Genomic DNA, 25,093 nt, shown 5'->3' on the forward strand with positions numbered 1-25,093 from the left:
GTCGTTTAAAAAAACTGGCAGTAATTTTTAATTTAAGTGCACACGCAAATAAATTAATTAACCGATGGTTTTGTGGAATAGAATGTTCAGGGAAGCTTACAAATAAAAATAAAAGATTCATGGCTCTTTGTATTCAATGTAAAACGGTTTCAATTGAAAGGACAAAAAGGGACGTTTAAAGAGACGATACAGCGATGAAACGATGCCGCAAGTTTTTAGTAGTGTAGCAGAGAAAGAAAAAAGCACATTTTCGGTCCTATTTGCCAAGACTTTTTTCACTAGTTCTGCTTCAAAGAGGTATAAAAGTATGGCGGGCGCAGTGTCAGTAGTAAATTCTTTTCCTGATCCGACACGAGCCCCGAGAGAAGAATTTACAGACCAATAATTGCGATCCAGTGTCTTTGCAGGGTAAACATTATAGAAAGACAATGTTTTAGTAATCGTTCTTTATTGAAAATTATTTTCTGCGCTTAATACCAACTCGCTATTGTAGTCACTTGATTATTCCGTATGCTTTGACCTAAATCAAATTAATACAGAACTTTTACAACTGTAGTCAGTTGCTTCATCGGAAAGTAAAAAATGGAAGAGCTAATATTTCAACACATTGATGCAACGTATACAAGCATACGTAATGTTCATTTTAATAATGTATTTAATTTTTTATGACAATAAAGAAACGATCTACGTTCTTCGCATATGCAAGTAATTGCAGTATTCTTCCTGAACGTATTGTACGAATTTCATACATTTGTATACAAGAAGCGTGTAAACATTTTTGGGTTTTTTGCTGGTTTGAAAAATAACGCAAAAAAGGATTTACGAAGAACTTTGGCTCTCAGTTACAGAATTAGCGTGGCATATGAATCTTAAAGAAAAAGTTACGTAAATTCGAGATTAACTGTATTTCGATGTCACGAGAGATAGAAAAATAGAGACATTTGACAACGGAATTTATCCTCTATCGGATAAAGGATATCAAAGCAGATTAATGCATTATTTCAGCCCTTTGGTTCTTGCTACGCCCTCTCTATTCGACGATTCAGTGAATTTTAGTGCTTCCCATAAACTGTTGCGACAATCATGCGAGAATTCTATACTGTATACTATTAGCAGGATGCATTTTCAAGCGTCAGATTTTTTCGAGTGGAATATTATAGGAACCTTCTTTGTACTGATTGCAGGATGCTGGAACAACAGGATTCCACTTGCACCGGCTAAAATGAATCGTAGGGAGGACCCGCTGTTGCGGCAGCATCGCAATCGCTTGCTGCAATTAGCGGAGGTGACAAACATCAAGCCTGGCCGTGGCAGCGGGAAAAGACGAGGCCAAAGACAGTCACACGGTTTTGGACCCAGGTCAGCTCGCAAAACTGTAGTTATGATAGTAGGTGTATACTGCACGCACGTCCAATGTATTAACGTTGCGTCCACCTGTACGTAAAAGCCAAAGATCAAACTGTGAATGTACCAATTTTTTATGCTTAGCTAACTGCTAGCGAAGACTGAATCGTGCAACGACGGTGACAAAGTTAATTTGACCCTAATCGAAGATTAAAATATAGAAGTACAGATGATCGAAGAATTTATTTTAAAAGTCGACACATAGCTGTGACATCTGGTTAGAAATCGAAAATTATCTTTTTTATATCAGACCATTACATTTTTGTCTTTGATATTTCCTGATCTTCTTTTTGAGCCGAACACATTAGAGGATAAAAGAATGTATAGCAGTACCGACCGTAGAAAGAAACATTTTCTAGGTATCGAATATTTTTCCTCGTCTCGTTCATATATTCGCAATAGATCCCAGGCCGGTCTGCTGCCGACATTTTTATTACCATCCGACCGTTTCCTTCCTACTCTTTCTACTCCTCCCCCTTTTTTCTGTTCCTTTTTAATCGTTTTTGACGTATTATGATGAGCAAAAGTAGAAATCTCAAACAAAAATATCAGAGAAAAGTAAACTATCCGCGGCTTTCAGTGGGCTTGCATAATTAACCTTTTTAAGCCGACATTACGCGTGTCGACGTGCACGACATTGCATTCATCGTGCATTTCACTGATCCGCCTTCTACCCCTTTTTTGTTTCTCCCTTTCCTTTGTTCCCTCCACGTTGTTTCTACTCTTTCACGTTCGTGCCCACCCTTTCTCCACGTCCCTTGACAAAATTCCTTTCACGCGAAAAGAATCTCAACACCCCTGAGACAAGATTTTTCCTGCGGGAGAATAGCAAGCTTCGCAGCCTCTATAAATATTAACATTCTACGATTCACATTCTTATCGGGCCGAACGAGTACCTGATCTTTTAACTTGCAAATAAACAAGATGTACACGAATATGATGATATCGCGACGCGAGAATTGGCGGAAAGGGGAAACGGTTTTTCGGACTGTTTCAGCAATGGCGGACCGAGCACTGGTGGCCGCGTTACTCTTCAGGATATCGTTAGAAGCGATCCTGGATACACGCCAAACATCGAGCATTTAGTTTTCCCGGAGCGTAAGAGCAGCAACCCGAATCTAGCTAAAACCGGCGATGAATCCCCGCCGAACAAATCCAAGTCGAACGCAACTAATTCGGGAAGGTCCAGACTCGCGGAAGTGTTCTCCAGGCATTACTCGAGGGGCTCCTCGCAGGATTCTTCCGTCACATCCAGGAAAAATCACTTAAACGTAAGTATTCGATAATTCTGTTCTTCATAAAAATTTAATCCATTTGAAAGCTGTAACTATAACACAATACATACGCGAGAACCGACATTTCGATGTTCTCTCGAAACCAATATTACTTTTTAATTTTTCACGACATTCTCTGCTCCACGTATACTCTATTTATTTGTTGCATACTTCCTCTGCGCCAACTTACTTCTCCAATTGTATTTCCAATGTTGTTTGATAATAGCAACACGGTTTCCTTCTCACGACACAGCCAGTGCGTTACCGCTTTCAAATAGGTTAATCATAATTCACGTTTATTAGGAAGTTTGTTGAGCTTTTTAGTTGGAACCGATTAAATGCATCGAATTCCAAAAATACAGAGACTCAGACAAGGCAACGTTTCGTCGTAGGAATACGATAAATTCATTCACAGCGGTTAAATTATTGACTCGGCCTAGATATTTCAGACGATTTCTATCCTGTTTCGAGACGCGCGGTCGTTTCAATTTTCCAGGTTAGGTAAACAACCGAAATTGCCGAAAGAAATCCAACGCGTGCGCGTAATAAAATACATCGCGGTGACATCGATTTCCTCGTATTTCTTATCAACGGCACCAATTCCGATCGGTGGCGATGAAATAGGGAAAGGATAAGCCACGATTAATTGGCGAGAATCTAATCGACACAGCGTTTCCAAGCGATAGGTTCACCGGTTCGCTTCGTCCCCTCTTGATTCTCGGTGGATCGCCAAGTGAAGACGGGTTTCTTCGGCGTAACACACAACGAAAATAAAAATACTTTCATCGAAGGAGTTGCGTAGCCAGTCTCTCGCACCTCGTCCGTATTTGGAAGTAGAAACAGCGGCAACCTATGTTGTGCGTAACCGTGAGTTTATAAACTACAGTTCATCTCGTGTAGCGACGCGCCGCCGCTCGTCACTACGACTTCCAGAATTCCTTTATGCAATCTCGACAAACATGCGTATGACTTTCAAGCCGACATGTTGACCGCGTCCAAAGATATTCATCATTTTTCCTTTTAATATTAGAAACTCAGCCGAGTAAAAGAAATCGTACTGACACGAATTTTATTTTATAGTGAAGCTTATAAAATTATTTTATAACCCTTCTATTTACTCAGAAGCCTCTTTTTGTGGTAAATTCTCTAAAATGGTTTCATGATCCTTCTATTCATCAAGATTCGTAGATGTCACTGGAAACAAAAGGTTAAGTTGTAACATTTAGAAATAACAGAGGTAGTAAAATGGGAAAAATGTTCTTTGTAATAAAGCGGAGTAATAACGTTTAACCTTTGTTCTTTTTAAGTAGATAAAAACATGATAATTATGAAATTAGATAAAGAGCTACTGTGAAGCTACAAAACGTATATCAAGTATATCATATGAAATAAATAAATTAGTTGTAAAAGGAGAAGAATTATGTGTAGTCTTATTCTGATAAAAAATTAACGTTCTTCTTGTTAAAAAGCACCAGTCACGAAACTAGTCATGTTCGGTAGATGGAATTTGAATAATGCGACAGGAAGGCACGAATGCAATTAACGAAGCTGCATAAAGATGGACGATAAACCTTCTCCTCTCGATATTCCACGAAATCTTAAGAAATTCTATGGCGATTTCCTCGAAGCGATTATCGAATCCCCAATTCCCCTGTCGAAAAATGTGAATTCTCTATCGATCGGGGATACTATAGCTTGTCGTTCATCGAAAGATACGGACAAAACGAATTGAAAAAAAGAGATAAAAAGGAGACAGTGAATAGACGAGACCAATGAGAAACCTCCGAGCGACGGCCTATACTGAATCGATTAGCTTCCCCATCGAAGGAATAATTGCAAAAGCTAAAGAAAAGAAGTCAAATACGTTCCTATTTATTCTAACCGCATCCAAGTGGCCGCATTAAGGGAACATCGTTTACAGTGTCTTGTGCTAAATGTGTCCTACGTCCGTAAAATATGAAATACTGAAATAGAAAATACTATTGAACGCTGCTTACTCTTAAGTAGCGTTTAATAGCATTTGACAATTGCTATTTATTTTACCCATTTATTTTAACTTTAAACTCATCTTTAAACTCATCAGAATACGAATCATAGGAATAGGAAGTATCCAAGGTCCACAATCCAAATCATGTATTATATTAATCTTTCAATCTTCCAAATATCAACCTAGTCTTACCAAGCATCTCATAAAATGCCAAAGAACATTCCCAAAACTCTACGATTGAAACTTTGCGATGGAATATTCCATCTCTTCTTCGCCTGAGATACTCAAGTCAACGCTTAATTCTTATCTCCGTAACTACACTTTCTTATAATATTCCATTGCCGTATCTACGAAACTACTGGAAAATTGAAAGTAACCCCCTCCCGAGTTTGTACCGCGACAACGATCGAACGAACCTCGCTGATTTGAATTTCTGATCGCAGAGCACATCACTGGACAGCGGAGGGACGGTGTCCCATCAAGCAACAGGGTCAAGCGGAGCCACGGTGGTGACGAGGAGCGCTGGACGTCGTTGGCTGTTGCAGAGCTCGCAATCCTCCAGGCAACATTCGGTCGAGGACGGAGTACGTGGGGGCAACGTAGGCGTCATAGGGCCCGTTTCGACCTCGTCCTCGAGTCAGGCCCCTGCTCCAGCCTTGCCGCCTCGTAGAGTCAGTTCAGCCGCGAATTCTACCGACATCTCAAACACAGCCACTGGCTCCCGCGGCGACAGGTAACGCGTGTGTTCTCTCTGTGCTTCTTTTCTCTCCATTCATATATTCTTCGCTTCATTTTATTCTTTTTCTTTTGCCTCCCTCTATCTCTCGTTACCTCTGTTCTCCTCATTTACATATTTCATGTGTGCGGTACTCCTTCGATGTAAAAAGAATATTTCCATCAGTCTTTCCTATTTCTTCTTTTTTCGTTCATGGAAGGGATGGGCAGATGAGAGAGGAATATAACTCGATTTTAACGATGGTTATTCGCGATTCACGATTTCCAATTATTTTGCACTTCACTTTCACTTTTTCAACATTGCGTGTTGATATATGTATCGTAGTACGTGATTGCACAGGTAATGTTGCTCGTGATTGTTGTTGATTCTTGTCAACTCTATACGTGTTGATAGTTTCATTCGAAATAGTGCTTGTTACAAATTATCGGACAAATAATCGCTCTCGTTTATTATTAGAGGGTTCTTATCTTTTTATAAGGAAGGTGAATCAGTTAATCTCTAGATTAATACGTCACGCTACGTTCAATGAAAGAATATCCGAAAAATGTAAGTTCAAGAGAATTCCTGATAATCTCGATTGATAATCGAGTCTGATGAATATCATGACAGGCACGATAATAATTTCTTCAGTAATGTCGTGGATCACTGAAAGAACTATACGACGCAGAACGTGTTAATTTTTTACGTGGGCCAGGGAGTTCATTGTCCCGTTCGTCGAGTGCTTTATTCGTCGGTGTGACATGGCCAGGCCAAAAAAGGACACGTCGGACTAAGCGAATAGTAGCAGAAGGGGATAATATAATTAACGACATTAATTTTGGTGAATAATGTGAGAGAGGTCGTTTCGTCACGAGATTAATACCGAGGCGACAAGCATCGTCGATACGTCGATTTGATAAAAAGAAAATGAATTCGATCATGGTTGGAGTTTACGTTTATCCGCTCTCTCTCTCTCTCTCTCTCTCTCTCTCTCTCTTTCTCTGTTTCTCTCTCTCTCTTTCTCTGTTTCTCTCTCACTCTTTCTCTCTCTTTCTTCTGTTTACTTCTTGTAGTCTTTGACTCGGTGGTTACGCGCGATGTAAGTTTCATGAAGCTCAATGAAACGAGGCAACCTCGGAACTACCCTGCGGAGTTCAACTTGTTTACACACGGGAATACAAAATTCAACGGGTTGAATGACAGAGAGAGCGATCCTAGAGCTCTTTCCAAAGCCCTATACGGTTAATTAGTTGTCTCGGATCATTTTTACGGAGTTTAATGGGATCGCGGGAAAGCAAGCTTGCTTACTTTCTTGAAACGTGCGTTTGTTTCTTGAAGTTTTCTCGCGTTAAACATCACTCCCCGTTTTACGATTTCGTTTCCTTCCGAGGATAGTAATCGTCATCTTAAAATATTAAATCTGTGCTGTAATTTTAGTACCAGTGGAGTTTAATTCATGAGATGTGTGAAAGTTTTATCAATATCTCGTCAATCGATGTGAATGTTAATGTGATCGCGAGATGACGCTGCATCGATCCTCGACGACACAGTTATATTTGGTATATTCATTTATCACGCGAGAGTAATCCTAATCCAAGTGTGAAAGCCAGGGAAAGACCCTGCAGATGATGTCAGTTATGAGGTAAATATAATTAATCCAGGACATTCACATATATCTTCTGATAAGGTCATTCAGAAATAACGTCATACTTAGGCCATGTAATATAAATTCGTCTATTTGCATCTTGCTACAAATAGTCGCATAGCTGTTAACGAAAATACGGTAACCTGTTTTAGGATTAAAAATCGCGCAGTATATTAACTATAACGATTATATTTACGGAAAAATCGATGGATATCAGTTATCATCGAAACGTTTTACGTTGAATTATATATTTTATAATTTCGCTAATAAATTCGTACGCCACCAATTCTACGTCATTCAATCTAAAAAATGAATCGAGTCATTTGGAAGATTAGAATGTCATTTATTCTTGCGCTTTAACCATTTATGTTGCGACTCGAAGCTTGCCGACGATTCCATTTCTCTAGCTGCTTCTTCTTTCATGAATCATTACGGCGGAGGATTATTCCTGCCGTCGTTGTCGTCTTTCCTCGCACTGTTGACTACATTTACCGAGATTCATTAATGATAAACGGTAGGAACATTTGTGAATTATCGTAGTGTGACCGGACACCGTCACATTGACATCCTGAAATTAACTTGCCGGCCAGAGAAAATTTTATTCCAACGACCTACATATGTATACTTGGGCGCAACGAAATTTGCATTCTGTCCACTCGCGTTTTACGAAACGTTTAAAGCGTGGCACCGATTGTTCGCGTAACATCGAAACATTGTTCGACGCTAGAAATTGATATTCTCGTATACGCGAAAGTGTTCTTGTTAATCTGGTTGGGAATGCGAATTTCCATTACTCTATTTTAAATCGAGTTACTTTTACTCTCTTATCACGTTTTATCGCTATGTTAGTAGGATATACGCGTACCGGCACGCAACACGTAAAGAAAACAGAAAGAAACCCTTGTACATTTAATCACAGTTAAACTGGAAGCGTTTTCGTGTCTCGTGAAACGCGACCAGTAGGATTATTCTCGTTGGGACGCGAAACGCCGACGAATCCGTTTTACCGCGGCTCGTACGTTACCAACTTTCGCCATATACATTTCGCGACGGTATCGTGGTGCTATCGGTATCGGTGGTGGTAGGAAAGAATCCCGCCTTTGTAGACATTTCGAAGCAAGATGGATGCAACGGCCCCGTTTTCTTTCGTTCTTTCCCCTTGTGACATTTTTATTTGCTCCTCTTCTATCTCGCGATATCTATATCGCCAGCCGCGTAGTCTCGATGAATATTTATACGAGCAGATTGTATCCGGGTTCGAGGAAGGGAGCAAATGCACCGAAACCAGGTTGTAACGGTGCAACAACCTCCTCAAATCGAGTTCCGCAATACAAACTTTATAAATACATGTGTATGTATTATACGTATGTATTTGGGCCTATCTGTAAGGGTAGTTTCCTAGAGAGTCAACTTCAAATATTCATGAATAATAAATGTATCTCATTCGTTGTACGCTTCCTATCAATTTTTCGAATTGAATGCTCCAAGAATGCACGCTTCTTTCATATATACGTACAATCAGAAAAGACACGATCAGATAATATGTTTATTATCAGTATGAAAAGTTTGATTTAATATTTTATTTACAGAGGCCAAACCGTGTCGATCTTGCATTTACGCAGCACATCCGATCCTTGGGAAGTTGGATCTCAAGGCTCATCATATAGCGTCGGTAGCAATAAAAGTCAAACTGGCAGTAAAGGAAAATCAAGTGGAAATGCACGGGGATCGTACACGCGTGGTACTTCGATACCATCCTTGAAGCGCCACGACACAACGGCATCGGCGTCGTCGACTTCCAGCCTGAAGCAGCATCGACAGGACAGCCACGGACAGGCGAGTAGAACAAAACGTTTGAAAAATAAAAATCATTTTATCGTACCGTATTTCTTTCGGAATATCGCGCAATTCGTAACTCGATATAGTATCGCGAACTATCGCTCTCCAAACCGTAAAATTCTGTGCTCGAAACTTTTACAATCTTTCTCGTTCCTTTTATTTAAATTTCAAAATATTGTAGTTTTTGTTGTACGCGCTCGTTTCCTAACGATCGAGAACTTCGATCACAATAATTGTTATAACCCTTTGAAAGATAGACTTTAAAGAAAAGAGGGAGGAAAGAGTTTGATATTGTTAGAGAACGTTGAAAAAGTTTGGACGCGCTGTCAAAATGTCTGGAAGACATCTGTTTCTATCGATGAATTTACGGACAGGTGACGGGTTCTCGTCGACGAGAATCCTCGAATTCGTACCTGTCGAGTAACAGCGGCACCTCGGGCGAACTTTTCATCAGTGGAGATTGCAGCAGGGAATTGTCACCGGTGCGATGGTGCGACAGGGAGGTGGACGGTGTCTATTTAGGTCGATCGGGTTGGGTGCAAGTGCAACAAAGGTCTCTGGACGAGAATCGACGGATAAACTATGAGAGTAGCTTGGTAACGGCAACCACAGGTACTCTGCCGTTGCCGAGACGAGCCACGGTTAAATTGGCTGACTATCATTGCAACAGCGAACCAGGGAAATGTCCTGAAGAATTTCTACGATTAGATACCCAGAGACCGGACTATCTAGCTCTGCATGGTCAAGACTTTGAATCTGTAGCGAGCAGCACCTGCACATCTCCTCACAGCATCCCCGAATCTTATTCTCCGCCGTCGATTACGCCGATAATCTCACCTCCGCCTGCCTTTCAAGATGTGATCGGCAAAAAGACCTCCTCGAAGCATTCTTCCGGGCGTAACAATTATGGCAAGCCACCGTTCCTACCACGATCCAATGCTATAGTGGACAGTGACATCATCAGTCCTCCGCCTTCGCCTCCGCATCAAGTGAATTGGAGTTCCTTGCCACCATCTTCCCGGAAATCGTCGAACACACCTTCCAGATCTAGAAGGCAAAACAGTAACAGTCAACAACAACAACAGCAACAACAATATCGAATGGCGCAAGCTAAATCATTGGAAGACCAGTCCTCATCGAGAAGATCGCAGTTCGTTCAACGTTACTTAGAGTCCTCGAGTTCATCTTCGTCGTCAGTAGGTTTCAGAAGTCTGGATAGTTGCGTGACGAGATCGACGATGCCCAGATTGGCCGAGAACACGGATTCTTCGGTGGAGGGATACGACGACGGCGACGACGAGGACGACAATCCTAGCTCCTCTTTGAATCTAAGCCTCGTTTCTTCTTCAATAATAGCGCTGAATTCATCCACAGAGTCTATCCGCGCTAATGGGGAAAGGATTTCACCGAATAGACAGAGCCGTCATCACAGAAGTCAACAGGGATTAAGAAGATCACCCGGATCCTCGGAATCCGGCAAGTTATCGTTCAATTCGCCTTCCTCCTCCTCCTCGTCGTCAAGCAGCGCGGAGAGACAAGGCAGATCTCCGACACCCAATCCTTTCAGGCGTAGCAACGCTTCTAGACAACATCAGAGTGCCAGAACGACGCAAGCGTCCCCAGATTCCCATCAGTCGCGGGTAAGAAGATCCAGAAGTCTTCAATTACCCGAGAAGAGGTCCCCCAGCACCGCCGCACCGAGTAGGGAGCATTCCAGAGAATCTAACGAGAGCCACAGAGTCGTCGTGAAAATTTCCACCGATCGAGGCAACGAAAGAAAACGTCATGCTCTCCAAAATAGTGCGTATATTCGTTGACTAGTTTCATTCGTTGCAGCAGTTCTCTTTTTTTTTTTTTTTTTTTTTGCGAATTTCATACACGAGTTGAACATCGTATCTTTATCGCAATTTCATTGTTCGAATATCTTATAAGTATTCAAGAGCCCGAACCTTCTTTACATTTCTGTACTTTGTCTGTTTATTACTGTAGTATACTGTAGTATATTTGTGCATGTTTCCTAGGAAAAGCGCAGTCAACCGAGAACGCGTTAAACGAGGAACTTCTTCGCGAGACCGAGGCAGTAACCGAGTTCCTTTACGGTACGAGGAGTCGCGCAGTGGCTAGGAGTCTTCTCTCGTGTCGCTTCGAGCGCCGTGAAGACAGCCAAGAACAAAGACAAAGGAACAATCCCAACACTTACGACGTTTATTTTATCTCGTCTAAGCAACAGCAATCTTCGAAATCAAGCGGCATGTGTATGCAACAGCAGTCACAGCAGCCGCAGCAATCGCAACAGCAACAACAGCAGCAACAACAACAACAACAACAACAACAACAATCCAGACGGCCAAAGACGCTTCAGAGGGGGGCAACGACCCCGAATGCAAATCCCTCGTCTTCGAACCACGACTTCTGCATCAGTCCCGACACGAAACTACGCTGCAACAGCAGTACATGCGATTTCTGGCCACATTGCTCACAGAGAGATACTCTGTACTCCCCTAACCAGGCACCGGTATTTATGAAGCTATCCCAGAGCTATCCGGCTCATCAAAGACTCCCCACGGACACCGGGAACCACGCGAACAGAGGAAGCGCCAGCTCATCCCCAGCATCGTTAGAGCGAATGGACGATCGGGAATTCCGTGATCGCGAAACTTCTCGAAAGAATCGAGCTAACCGGGAACAGAACAACAGCAACACGTCGAAATATCAAGAAAGGCAACCCAAAAGCGTGTTGAAGCAGTCGAATCGATGGTCGCCTCTCGAAGGATCCAACGGGAACGGGTCGAGCGTAGGAAAGAGGGAATATCATCGATACTATCAGAAACCAGAATTCACTGGCAGCTTCGAAGGTTGTGAAAGTAAAGATAGAAAAGTGTCGCCGGTTCAAGGGAAGAGTATCATGAATAGATCGCCGAGTGGTCAAGTCGCGTCCTCGTCGACTACATCGTCGTCTTCTAGTAGCGACATTTGGGTCACCACATCCGATCGAACGGTGACGAAAAGTCCGAGGAACGCAAAAAGTTCCGGAGCGTCAACTCCAATGGAAGATGCGGTGATTGGTTCTTTGAAGACGCTAATAGAACCGCCGAAAGATGGAATGCTGTCCAGACCTGGAAGTGCTCCAACGAGAGGGGAGGATTCTCTGTCAGGAGACGTCTCCTTGGATCCTCATCAGCGGTCTCTTTCCTTGCCAAAGTCTTTTCTGGCGCATAATGGGTAAGTTATTCAATGATGCTCCAAGTATGATTAAAGATTCCTACGTAGAAATGTAAGATATATTCTCGATACGATGAGAATCATGCATGTTGGAACGCGGGAAATAAACGAAAGTACCGGCTTAACTTCCAGTTTACTCTACCGCATTTCTCGGTCGTTTAGAAGTTCAACCGCTCTTTTAATTGGCTTTCGTTTAAATGCTATCTGGTACTGCATTACGTGTGCTTCGAATGAATCTCTCGGCAGTTGTACAAGCTTTAAGAATTATTTCATTCCGTTCATAATCTCGTTTCCTATACATCCCGCCGATCGATCGATAAGCTATCTATTTTGTGACCGTGTTGGAAAACAAGATTTAATGAAAAGAATTGCACTTATCCCCCAGAGTAAATATGTTCCTCTTTTTATCGAAGACTACGCAAGCATGTGCATATTTTTCGTAATTTTCACGATATGTGAGACAGCCGTTGTAATTCGTTCAACATTGATACACGCGCTATCAACGTTAGTTAATGCAATCAAATTTTCGAGAAGTTCGATTACTTCGTCCCTAGTTGTACTAGCTACCTCCAAGTGATAGTCCTCAGTGACCTAAAGTTATTATCAGTACAGTTACATACACATCACTTGCGGCAGTTGCTCCTTCCCCGATAGATAGTCTATTCTCCAGGTAAATCCACGTGTATGTTTGTCAACTTCTTAGTGTCATTAATATCTTGATCAACCTGTTTGACCAAATTATACACGTTTGCCATAAGAGCGATAAATGAACAAAGTGAGATGATTCGATTATCTAGAACATTTATGATAAACTTCAACCACACATTTGTTCGTTTATCCAGGACACATATCTCCGAGCGAAATTAAAAATTACAATCGGGATCATAAAATGTTTAACTACATATAAGAATAGCCACACTGCAATATAACGATATTAGAATATCGATGCAACAACACAAGAATATTGATGCGCCGATGTATATCCGCATAACAATATAACGATATCGGTGGACTGACATAATTTAACGAGATCGGGGTCATATCCATAGCACGTAATTACATTTGTAATTTACAGCGGCAATAAACTTAATCCGTAACTTTTCCATTCGCCGCGAACGCGGTTCCTTTTCATGCAAAATTAAAAATGGCTACCAAGTTTATGGCGCGCCTATTCGTCGTTAAAAATATCGTAGCACTAAAACGTCGTTCAAACTGGCACGAGTGCCATTCAAACGATCGTATACCAATCTATGGGACGATTTATAGTTCGACAAAGGTGCGACATTTGTCGCGTGCTCTCGGCTAAATGCTTCTCCGCTTTATGGCACACAGAGAGAACTCGAGAGAAGCCCTCAAGCAACGACCGTACAAACGCGCCAAGTGTAATGCGACGTAACCGCACGTTCGTTCAACTGGGCCCGATCTCGCTTAAGATCGCCCACGCATTAGCCCACGCAGAGTCCGCGAGTGCATCCGAACCAACGCACAAAGAAACATTATAGCACTAGTCGTGCGTGATTCTGGTTTATACCGAAAGCGGCCAGAAACGCGGGACCAAATGTTAACAAATACGTTAATTCGCTCTAAACGAGGCCCTAGTTTATTTGTAAAAACAAAAACGATGTTCTACGAGATGTTACAAAGCTTCTCCCGAGCTACGCTCGATTTCTTAAAGCGTATTTGAACAGTTAATCGAATTCGGTTGTGCGTAAGAAAATTGATCAGACAGGGGAAATCAATACGGCGAGAAAAACGAAATACACATAGAGGGAAAAACCAGTGAAATAAATGAACGTGTATGGAGAACGAAAAGTCGGTCAACTTGTTACGTAGAAAAATTTATCTGGAAATTAGCGAATAGAATACAGTCGGGTAACGCGGAGGAACGCGGATTGAAGCGAATTTCCGAACAATGTATTCTCTGAATGCGGTTCGCGTGTTTTTCGAATTTAAAATGGGACATTGCAGGGCAAGTTTCTTCGCAGTTCCTGGCCAAACAGTTAATCCGATGAGAGGGAGCTACCGCAAAGTTTCGTTCCTTGTACATTCCCGTACTCTCTGTATATTCTTTTAAGTCGTACAAGTTTCCAGAGCGATTCGCCCTCTTGTGTATTCACGTATCTCGCGTTGGATGTCACGAACAAATGCATAGGCAAACTTGTAAAGGATCGTACCGCGATATTCTGAGGAAAGGTACTGTGATATGAAAAAGAAGGCGGAGGATAATTCCGAGAGTTATGGATGCTATTCGAGATCGATCCTATTTAAAATACATATAAATATCGATATGTTCGGATTCCTTTCAATACGTATTTTCAAATCCTTCAGCGAATTTCAAGGCGCTTGTGAAAAAATATGACAAATGTAATTTTCCGATAGGTATACGTATTTTCTTTTTCACCTTTACATTATTGGGATTTTATATAACGATATTTTTTTATATTCATTTCGTACGATCGCCACTCTCTTTTGTATCTCCAGTTCCACGATTCTGTGAATAAACTATTCTTTTTTCTTTATTGAACCATTCGCGTGTTTTCGAAACAGAGTTCGCTCCTTTGTTCTTTTTTTTCGAGTTCGTTTTCGAAAGATGACACCTATTCGTAATAAAAGAAAAAAAAACACAAAAAAGAATTAAGTGACTATGTTCGTGAGTATCGATGGACGAACCGCGTATTAATTAACTTCGTATTATTTAATTTCCTATTTCCAGTACATCTGTCGCGACCGTGAAAGGCTTGAGTTATTAATCTTTGGAAATGCCATTCCGTAAATACCAAACGAGGCTATTCCAACAAGAAAAGGTCACAGACGATTCGACTCCGATATGGATGAAACTTTATAGACTTGAAGAATAGCCAATGATACTAGATACGTATATTTTTTTAGCTACGCCAATTCGAGTTTAAAGGACGAAATCATCCTCCAAAGTTCAACCTTCTAAGACCTGGAAACGGTTACAGATAGAAGAAGATTGTATTAACGAAAATTCATCAAGATTTGGGTTAACGTTAAGATTAATTCAAAATCTTGCTCTTTGAATACTTTCTGTGTAGGTTCTTGTACGAATTCCCATTGGCAACTTACGTGCGAGTGAAATATGAATTTTCATTCTGTTCTTTTTTCGCTTGGTTATTGATAGAATACAATAAACGTGTCATCGAACATTTGACAGATATCGCTATTACAGAGCTTGACTTCAGATTTGATACATAACATTATAGCGACTATGTATGTATGCCCATGTAAATGATATTAATCTTCAAAGGATCGGAATTTACGCGACAGGTGGCAATTTGATTCTCAAATCTATCGGAAATTCATAGAAACCAACGAGGCTCTTGAATTTCGAACGAGTACAGGAATTACTATTCATTTGACAAATTCTGGATCGAATCGACAAAGTAATTAATCGTTTTAGCCACGACGCAGTAATCGATCGTTCCTCTATCAATCGCTAAAATATTTTCGTTTCGCAATTTTAGTGATCCTTGGTGAACTCTTGCACATTTCAAATGGAAGCACAGGTTTTAATATAATTTCGTTACTAGAAATCGGAAGATTGTGTATCCCGTGTAATTATTATGTAGTATAATAATTATCTGAGACATAACTCGGTGATGCAACTGCATATTAAGTAGCCTAACTCAACGTACAAGTGTTCAATTTTAATTTATTATTGCAAACATTTTGAGCGGACGAAAATTTGACTAGGTGGAAGCGATAAGATTATACGATGATTATTTCTCTAAAAAAGTTATTAACCCAGTTACGTCAAGAAAGACGTTAATTTAAAAGATACTTTAATTGCAATATCGTAAAGTAAAACCTTTTCGATTGGTAGAACCGCTGCGTAACCAATTTCGCAGCGTCTGTTATGCAAACTTTAATTTTCTCCAAACATGATGAAGCTAAGTGCTACTACTAAAAGAGGCGAAATTCTTTTGAAATAAATGCGACACGATTTTCCTTGAAAATTGGTCGTATTGTCGAGCATGTAATCGGTTACGTGGTGGACGACCGACGAACCGGTTTCATTGGAGAATGAGGGACTTGCTGACAAGTGTCAAGTTTAAATGGACGCGCATCGATTGCACCATGCGAATGTACTTTCTCTTGGTGGTGATTTCTTCGCCGTAAGCGCTACCTGGAGGTTCTGTTACGATCGACCTGCGCCGGCTACTTTATTCTGAAACTAACAGATGGCCTCGCATTCCGTTCTCTCACCTGTCCGGAGTGCTACCTGTGTTTCCTCGCCGACGGGCCTCGTAAATTCATCGCGACGCGTATCATACCGCTCCGACTTTCCATCGTTCCGACGACATATGATTTTCAATAAATTGAAAAGCTGCTCGGTATCGATTCAAGCACAAATTACTCTCGTCGAAAAGCAAGGGAACGAATAACAGATTGCTTCTACCTTCGATTCGTTCAGTGTTTCCAATTTTAGATATATTATACTCGTATGAAATTGGTACGTAGTTATTTGGTATGTAATAATAGATATTTTCATCCATCAGAAAATAAAAATCGTTTTCACTGAAGTAAAGTCGATTACTGAATGTAGATGTTGTACGATTTCATCGAACTCTTTGTATATCGCGCTTACAGATAAAGAATAGGGTATCAGATAATAAAAAGCTGTGATACGAAAGTAAAGATCGAGTCGAAACGACGTGTCGCGGGAACGTAACCAGCATTTGGGACTAGTTAGTTTCTTGTCTGTGGTAAATTGGATGGAACAAACCCTTCAGATTCACTCGTGATAGCACGCATTAATTACAATCCCTGTAATTGAACTTGAAATAAGAGAGATTTTCAATAGAAAAGCTTAAACAGTTAAATTACCGTATTTCAAACGAAATTGCAAACAATCATCCATTATGTATGACGATTCTTTTATACTCTTTGTTATTTAAATAATAAATGATAATTCGTGTGTGTATCACGCGATAGCGCACGATTGATTTCAGAGGCTTTACGTTAGCTATTGCAAATTACTCTTCAACCTCCATTGGCCAGGAATTTGATTAAGTTCTCTGGTTATTCGTCTGACAGCTTGAAAAGGTTCGCTGTTCCCACTGTGCCTTGAATTACCGATAATTTAATAAAATGTTATGGAACGTCGTTATCGGAATCGTGAACTGTTCGAGAAATATGCAAGCTTATTAATGGTCCCTCGCTCAAAGTTCGATATATCGTTCCGTGCAATTAAGCCATACGTTTTCGAATAATTAAACAAACAAACTCTATCCATCAACGTAATTGTTAAAGCTACAGGGAAAAATTTATTCTAGAAGATGGAGCCGTTATTGAACAATTCTGTGGTCCGTAATTTTCACGCGTCGGCAATTACACGTTGATTTCAATTATCCGATTTAATTGAACACATTTAATACCGCAAATCGGATCAACAAATGTGATTGTATTTCATTATAACGAAAATGAGATGCATAACATATATTTTTCACTGGTCTTTCATGTGACACGCAGTAGAATAAACAATTGCATGAACGTGTCAGTAGATAGACTTCGTCAGACACGGAAAGAATCGTTAGGCCAATAATATAATTAGTCCGTATCCCGCTCGTAAGTTCGTAAGAATTGCTTACGTAACAGAGTTTTATCTTTGCGTGGAACGTTGCACCTGCAACTTACACCCGTTCAGCTCGAATGATACGAAGGAGGCGATGAAATTACACGCTTTTGCTGCCGACAATGCAGAAGATCGACTAACGTTACGAGAGACGATGGTCGGCTGAATTTGCGTTTCGGTCCTGTTTCGAGAACGTTCGAATCCGTGTTTTTCGTGTCATTTTAACGAAGGAAAGTTCGTTATGCCTATGTTTGAAAAACTTGGAAAAAATCGAACTGGACTAATCAAGTGAGGTGTAAAATGACTTCCAAAACGGCTCGCTGACCTGCGATCTTTCCGTTGGTAATTATTGTACGAATGGATGTAATTTATGTTAGCAATTTCAATCACCGAGAAATTAAAAATTTTGCCTTCTACATCATATAACGTTCGTAATTAGTTAATGCAATTCGTATTCAACATAATTCGCGAAATTTGGAGGTAAACTAGTTTGTGAATCAATGTGGAAAGGCTTCATATCTATTTTCATTACCTTAGTGTATTTTATAATCAAATGATCAAATAAAGAAAGGGAACCATTCTTGAATTAAAGAGAAAAATAACAAAGTAAAATAGTAATAATAAATAATTCGAGATTTGCCACAGCCAGCATCCTTTTTATAGAGGATCGTGGAATCAATTGAACTCAAGATTACTGGAAAACATCAGACTTTTCTGTGACCATACGTATTCTATATTCTTACAAAGCCAACGTGGAATATTTCGCGATTTGTCTTTTTCTCAAACGGCATGTATGCATGTATAAAGTTATCATTGACGCCAAGAACTACAGGTTATTGGAACAGAACTTTTCTGGTTGGTATCGAGCAAAGAGGAGAATTTTATTGCAGAGAAATGATCATATTATTCGATGCACAAAGAAACACAATGCTTTCGTTTGTTACCGCTTTGAAACGTTAGCACGATTTTGCTTTCTGAATAACTGGCATTTGAATTCAAAGTTAATCAATTATTTCTTTGAGAGCGGTTGACTTTCGATCTCGTGCACTCTCACACAGTGTTTATTGTGCGTGAAAATATTTGTCCTCGTCCAATTTTTCGTTCTGAATTCGTTATTAGGTTGCCTATCTGAAGCATACAATGGCGAGTATTGGTTGGTAATTGCTTTGCTCCGCAATTGATTTTAAACAAAGAGCATGAGAAATTAGAACGGTCGATTAAAATTCACCAGCAAGAAATAAATATTTTAAAAGCGAATTGTGCGTTATAAAATAAACGTCGGTTCTCTTGCGGAACGCATGATCTTTCTTATTGAATTAAGCGCTACAACTGGAGAAAGAAATAGAGTTACAATTGGATGTAATTAGTGACCCTGCACCGGAGATCTTCACCTCAGGAACGACAGGCCACGGTTGACTAACTTTTAACTCAGACGTTGCTCCGTTCTGTTTCGTTAATTATTCATTTCTACGCTGGCGTTATCCGCGTGAAACTTTGCAGGACCAACAAAACTTAGGACACCTATTCCATGTGTTGCTTCCAGAAACTTGCATTTCTAGCTGCTAAAATACCGCCGCGTGTATCGTCAAAAACGATACTTGCAAAATATCGTTCAACATATATTTTTTCTTATCATTTCATCGATTAACAATATTTAATCGCAATGTAATTCGATCGCAATATAATTTGCTTAGAATGACAACAAAATTCGACGCTTGATCTTCATGAAATTTAAATAATATTATTCAGGATCAATGCCTAAAATCAAATATAAAATACTGCAAAATATTTTACTTTCTGCCAAGGTAAAGATTTTTGGCTCGTGCAAAATTTATCCTTTTCCAAAGTTCCAGGCTGGCTCTCAGACGGTATTATGGAGACGCGAGTAATTTTCATTCTTGAGCAAAGCTGACAGAATGAAATTTACATGTGTATCTTGGTCCAGCACCAAGAGGCGTTGTTACGTACAAGTGCATTGCGATAAGGACGCGTATAAAGCTATTTGCATGGCTATATTGACGCTCTCGTCTTGGCGACGCTTTTTATTTTACATCGACCGTACCCATTTTTCATGGCGTTATGAGGCTTTAAAGTTTCGAGGTCTGCGGATAAAACGTTGATGGTTGGTGCATATGTCACATCCTTGGTTTCGTGTTTAGTATTGTACTAAAAAAATGTATAAATCCATGATACGTCATATGGAATGCAACAAGGACAAAGACATAAACATATATTTAAAATTAATTCTTCGTAAAAATAAGTTGTAAAATACCAAACTTTAAACGTTCAAAATTCATCCACGTATCTTTCATTTTTTATACAGCCAGGTATCTATATAAAATATATTACTCGGGCGTTTATACTTCAGAAAGAGCGATTAATTGTGCTTAATCCCGACGTTGTCTCTATGGGTCCCATAAATACGTCATATAGTACTCCTACGTTAGTGTATCATATAATGAGCTGGATTAATAACGGGAATTCCTGGGGATGTCGGTACGAACTCGTAAAATATGCGCGGTTGTAATTACGCATCTCGTTGAATCCGTTACGGCAAGAAAATAATTCACTTCCAAGCCTCTGGAATTGTTCAATGACCGTTTTAACGTTGCTCCTCGTATTACTCATATGTAATATTGCTTTATTGACTTCTTGCGCGCGTAAAGGAAAGAAATAAAAGTATGTGTGGCAATAGTTTTTTAATTTAAACACAGCAGAACAGCTTCAATGGCAAAGCGAATCGAAGTTCAATGGAAAAGAAAATATTATGTCAGTTGAGAGGTTATCATAAAAACATGATCATTGAGATTATTGAAAGAGTACTGAAGACGTTTGAGGATTGTTTGAAGTTATTGAAGTTATTCGAAGGTTATTCGAAGTCATTCGATTGAAAGTCATTCAATCGAATAATGCTTTATTCTGAAGTTATAAAATGCCTAATAATCCAATAAATGCTTTTACAGCCGCGCATAAAATTTTTTAGTAGCGCTAAAATATTGTCCATACCTCGCAGAATTCATGGTCACACGGAGATAGGGAACAAAGAAACAGTAACATCGATTTCCTCGATAATTTGCTTATATATCTCCGTAATTTTCTATCGTATTCAGCACTTGACCGCCAAAGATGGCATCGTTAAACGTAAATTATATTTATACTAGGAGGATCTTTAAAAAGCGCAATCACTGTAACATTACGGTTGGTTATTTTCATAAACTAGTTCCACGTGGCGATGTCATTCGATATACCAGCTTGATCAATATCAAAGTCAAAGCGTTGTCGCATAGCATTTGTCCCAAAGCATTATCTGTGTAGTGACTTCTGAGATGGTGCCAGTGTCACTTTGTACATGTTCGTTTGGTCCGTTTGCACCGATGCATGTACTCCGCGATGGATGCTGGTCTGATTGTGAACATAAATTACGAGGTACTAGGCGAATAGAACACACTCGGCCGTGATATTCGGATCACTCGCGTGTAACATGGCGTCGAAGACGAGAAAGGGCTGGATTCTCTCCTCTTGTTCTCTCTCTCTCTCTCTCTCTCTCTCTCTCTCTCGCTCTCCCTCTCTCTCTCTCCTTCCCGCCCTCTCTCCTTCTATCTCGTCGCTTTTTCTCTCTCCTACTTGCTCTCATCTTCTCCGCGGAAATTTCACAGAGTTTCTGTATAATGTCGAGCGGCGTAACGTTTGACAAGTTTCAAACAGATGCGCCTGAGCGCGTAAAATTTATACGCCGGGGCCATAAAATAAATTACACGCACGATAATTAGAATTCTACGGAGATGGAATTGGATTTTGAAGCGGCTCGAACGCGGACGGTCTCGAGTAATTAAACTTCACCGACGAGCACGGCTGGATTTATTTAACACTTATTTTAACGCGCATATCGCGTTATATAAGAAACTACGACGGAGAAGGGTAAAAAATGGAACGGGCAAAGCACAGTTGCAGTTAAAGGTAAACGAGTCCCGTTTGTCGTAATCGAATCCTTTTGGTGCTTCATAAATCAACGAGCCTGGAAAAATAGATGGAACCGGAACGTTTTGCGAATCAGTTCGAGTGGAGTCGGACACAAAAGGGATTGGTGAATACGGTTTAGGGTATTCATCGATTCACTCGAACGCCTTCATCGTTCGTGGATGAGTTTGGGCTCTCCCTCTCTCTCTCTCCTTCCCGCCCTCTCTCCTTCTATCTCGTCGCTTTTTCTCTCTCCTACTTGCTCTCATCTTCTCCGCGGAAATTTCACAGAGTTTCTGTATAATGTCGAGCGGCGTAACGTTTGACAAGTTTCAAACAGATGCGCCTGAGCGCGTAAAATTTATACGCCGGGGCCATAAAATAAATTACACGCACGATAATTAGAATTCTACGGAGATGGAATTGGATTTTGAAGCGGCTCGAACGCGGACGGTCTCGAGTAATTAAACTTCACCGACGAGCACGGCTGGATTTATTTAACACTTATTTTAACGCGCATATCGCGTTATATAAGAAACTACGACGGAGAAGGGTAAAAAATGGAACGGGCAAAGCACAGTTGCAGTTAAAGGTAAACGAGTCCCGTTTGTCGTAATCGAATCCTTTTGGTGCTTCATAAATCAACGAGCCTGGAAAAATAGATGGAACCGGAACGTTTTGCGAATCAGTTCGAGTGGAGTCGGACACAAAAGGGATTGGTGAATACGGTTTAGGGTATTCATCGATTCACTCGAACGCCTTCATCGTTCGTGGATGAGTTTGGGGAAGTTTAAGGATCGACTCTTTTGGGAGTCGATCACGAGGAAACGTATATTGGCCATTGAAAAATAGCGGAGCATTTCGATTGATCTTTTCTAAGGGGAACGCTGACTTGACCAGCGAAAATGTTGAGACGAGAATTATTATACTAAGCTATTTACTGCTATCGTTCACAACCTTTGAAGCATAGCAGAATATAATTTTTTCATAATTAACGGCAGAGGTAACAGGAAAAACGCTTATATCTCGGTATGAACGAAAAATCGAGCAAGCAATTGATTAAAGCGTAAATAATGAGTTGCTCAAAAGCACGGTATATCGAGCCGACGTAAATGTCGTTAACATGATATATATGGCTCGAAACAGGGATCAGTTTGAAACGGTCTTGAATGCAAATTGCAAGTCGTGATGCATTCGGTAGCGCCTACACACGCATACCTGGTGCAGACGTTTGATATTAACGACCGAATGTAATGATCGTTACGCGCCTTTGTTCTACCAGCTTGAACGCTAAGACCTGGCTTTAGCTGTATTACGATACACAGAAAGTATGCGCTGATCTAATCTCCGCTTCTACAAGACACGGTGTTTTAACGCGAGGTTTCTTGATTGAAACCTTCGTGATTAATCACCGATCGATAATTCGATGATCGAGTTCAATAAATTGCATCGATTTCACGACGAATTCTTTACAAATCTTTCTTCTCCAGACATTAGACCAATGATATATATGTGCAGGAGATTGCAAAATTGATCGCGCGTCTCTGTATTTGATCGATTTTATTCTATCTAAAAGATAGGTTAGACAAAACAGCGCGTTGCGAAGCAGACCTCAAACGAGGAATTGAACAATTCGAACATAGTATGTGATAAGGAACGACTATGTAATATGTAATAGTAAGCATTACGAATCGTGATTCATAAGCCTGATTGAATCTATCGAATACGGGCGTGATTAATTGGCAGGGCCGCGATAAAAATTACTCAAATCATTACTAATCGAACGCAAGCATGTAATTGTTATCGATACTTCTGCGATTTCTTCATCGAAATCGTTAAGATCTCGAGCCTGCAATTAGCTGGTTTTTTAGATACTGCTATTAATAATCGAGAATTTATCCAAAACAGAATATATAGATATGTCTATTTTTAACATTGAAGTACAATTAGGAATATCTGTGTACTTTTTCCCAATTTAGTAAAATATCGAGTTTGTCAAGCGACAAACTTTAATCAATCTGCTTCCAATTAATATTAGTTTTGTATAACTATCCTCATATAACTGGGTATTTAAAGTTTTTCGTTTGAAAAGAAGATCGTTCGTTCGTGTTTCACAACTCTGTCATCGTTATCATCGATATCAAAGTAATACCACAAGCTGTTCCGAGTTGGAAAGTTCCTCGCGATATGATCTGAATGGCGGAATTAAGACGCTACGAAACGAGATCCTCAAAAACTAGCTCAATTCGCGAACGATAAAGAAAGTTCAACACAGCCCAGAAGAAAATAAACAAGAGGAAAATGAAGAAAAAAAACAAGCGATTCCTGAGAACCGTCGGTCTCGTAAAAACTGGGAGGATAAAATGAAGTCGCCAGGAAGGCAGATAAAAATGGCATTGTGTGCTTCCAGAATCCTTTTTTTTTTACGGGTGGGAAATGATGGAAAAAAGTCAGGCTAAAACAACAGGATATCTCTTTGGGTTTTCGAGATTCTGACTCTATTATTCACATATCTCGTGCGTCTTCGTGAATGACTATGATTAAAGCGATAGTAGAAAGTACGAGGACACGAATGTAGTACAGCAGCGAATTTCGAATATAGGAATTGTTATTTGTCAAAATATCGGATTTATAAGCTTGCGAATACGACACTAACAATGGCTGTTCCGAGCTCTGTATCACCCGGGAACACGTGAGACTTGATACAGAGGATTTCGGGCACGTAAAATGCAAAGGATTCGACCCCAAACGCGCAAAAGTCGATATCGAGAACAGTGGATGTGGAAAAAAAAGAACGCAACCGACCCGAAACTTGTGAGATTTAATACGCTTTTCTTTCAAACGAGCGAGGTTATATCCATGTAACTCTGAACACGTTTGAGTTGACAGTATATTTCAAAAGCGAGGGATAGTTTGAAAAATCTAAAAATTTGGAATTTCGGTATATAAAAAAAAATATCGTGATACCACGAGTTTCAGAGAATTTAGTTGTGAACTTTTTTTCAAGATTCGGTCTTCCCAAGAATGCCAGAATCGCCAACATTCAAAAATTCCTGAAATTTTTACATCTCTGTGACCCTCCACAGTTAGCGAGATTTCGAGATCCTTCCAGGTGTCAGGGTTGTGAAGATACCAGGATCTCCGTGGCGTCCAGGGAATTAACATATAGCTGAAGTTTCCATAACACCAAGATCGATACAAGCGTCACGTTCCTCTGACGCCAGAACTGCCATAGCCCTAGAATTCCCATAACGTCAGGATCGTCCATGTTTCAGAATTTCCATGACACCAAGGTTACCAAGACTTCAAAATCGACGCTTGGGTTCAAAGTCAAGGTTCCTGAATCTCGACGATCGCTGAATTCTTAAAGATTTTGAGGTTGTAAAAGTAATCAAGAACCTAACCCAAACCGAAAGGCCCTATGATCCTTTAAGCTTTTACGAATCTCTATGTT

The 25,093-nt window shown here is 40.3% G+C and overlaps 1 protein-coding gene across 10 annotated transcripts in view; it reads left to right on the forward strand.

Annotated features, from left to right (window-relative positions):
• LOC100744098 (serine-rich adhesin for platelets) overlaps positions 1-25,093 on the forward strand; it is a 136,431-nt gene that overhangs the window by 41,266 nt on the left and 70,072 nt on the right. For all 10 annotated transcript variants that reach the window (XM_012387821.3, XM_033321752.1, XM_033321751.1 and 7 more), the window contains 6 exons: positions 1,185-1,359; positions 2,402-2,675; positions 5,109-5,398; positions 8,615-8,861; positions 9,239-10,664; positions 10,886-12,086. In XM_012387821.3, coding sequence (XP_012243244.1) covers positions 1,185-1,359; positions 2,402-2,675; positions 5,109-5,398; positions 8,615-8,861; positions 9,239-10,664; positions 10,886-12,086 — 3,613 coding nt within the window. The remainder of the gene's footprint in view (positions 1-1,184; positions 1,360-2,401; positions 2,676-5,108; positions 5,399-8,614; positions 8,862-9,238; positions 10,665-10,885; positions 12,087-25,093) is intronic.

The sequence above is a fragment of the Bombus impatiens genome, unplaced genomic scaffold, assembly GCF_000188095.3.
Source record: "Bombus impatiens unplaced genomic scaffold, BIMP_2.2 scf_0487, whole genome shotgun sequence".
NCBI classification, from domain to species: Eukaryota; Metazoa; Arthropoda; class Insecta; order Hymenoptera; family Apidae; genus Bombus; species Bombus impatiens.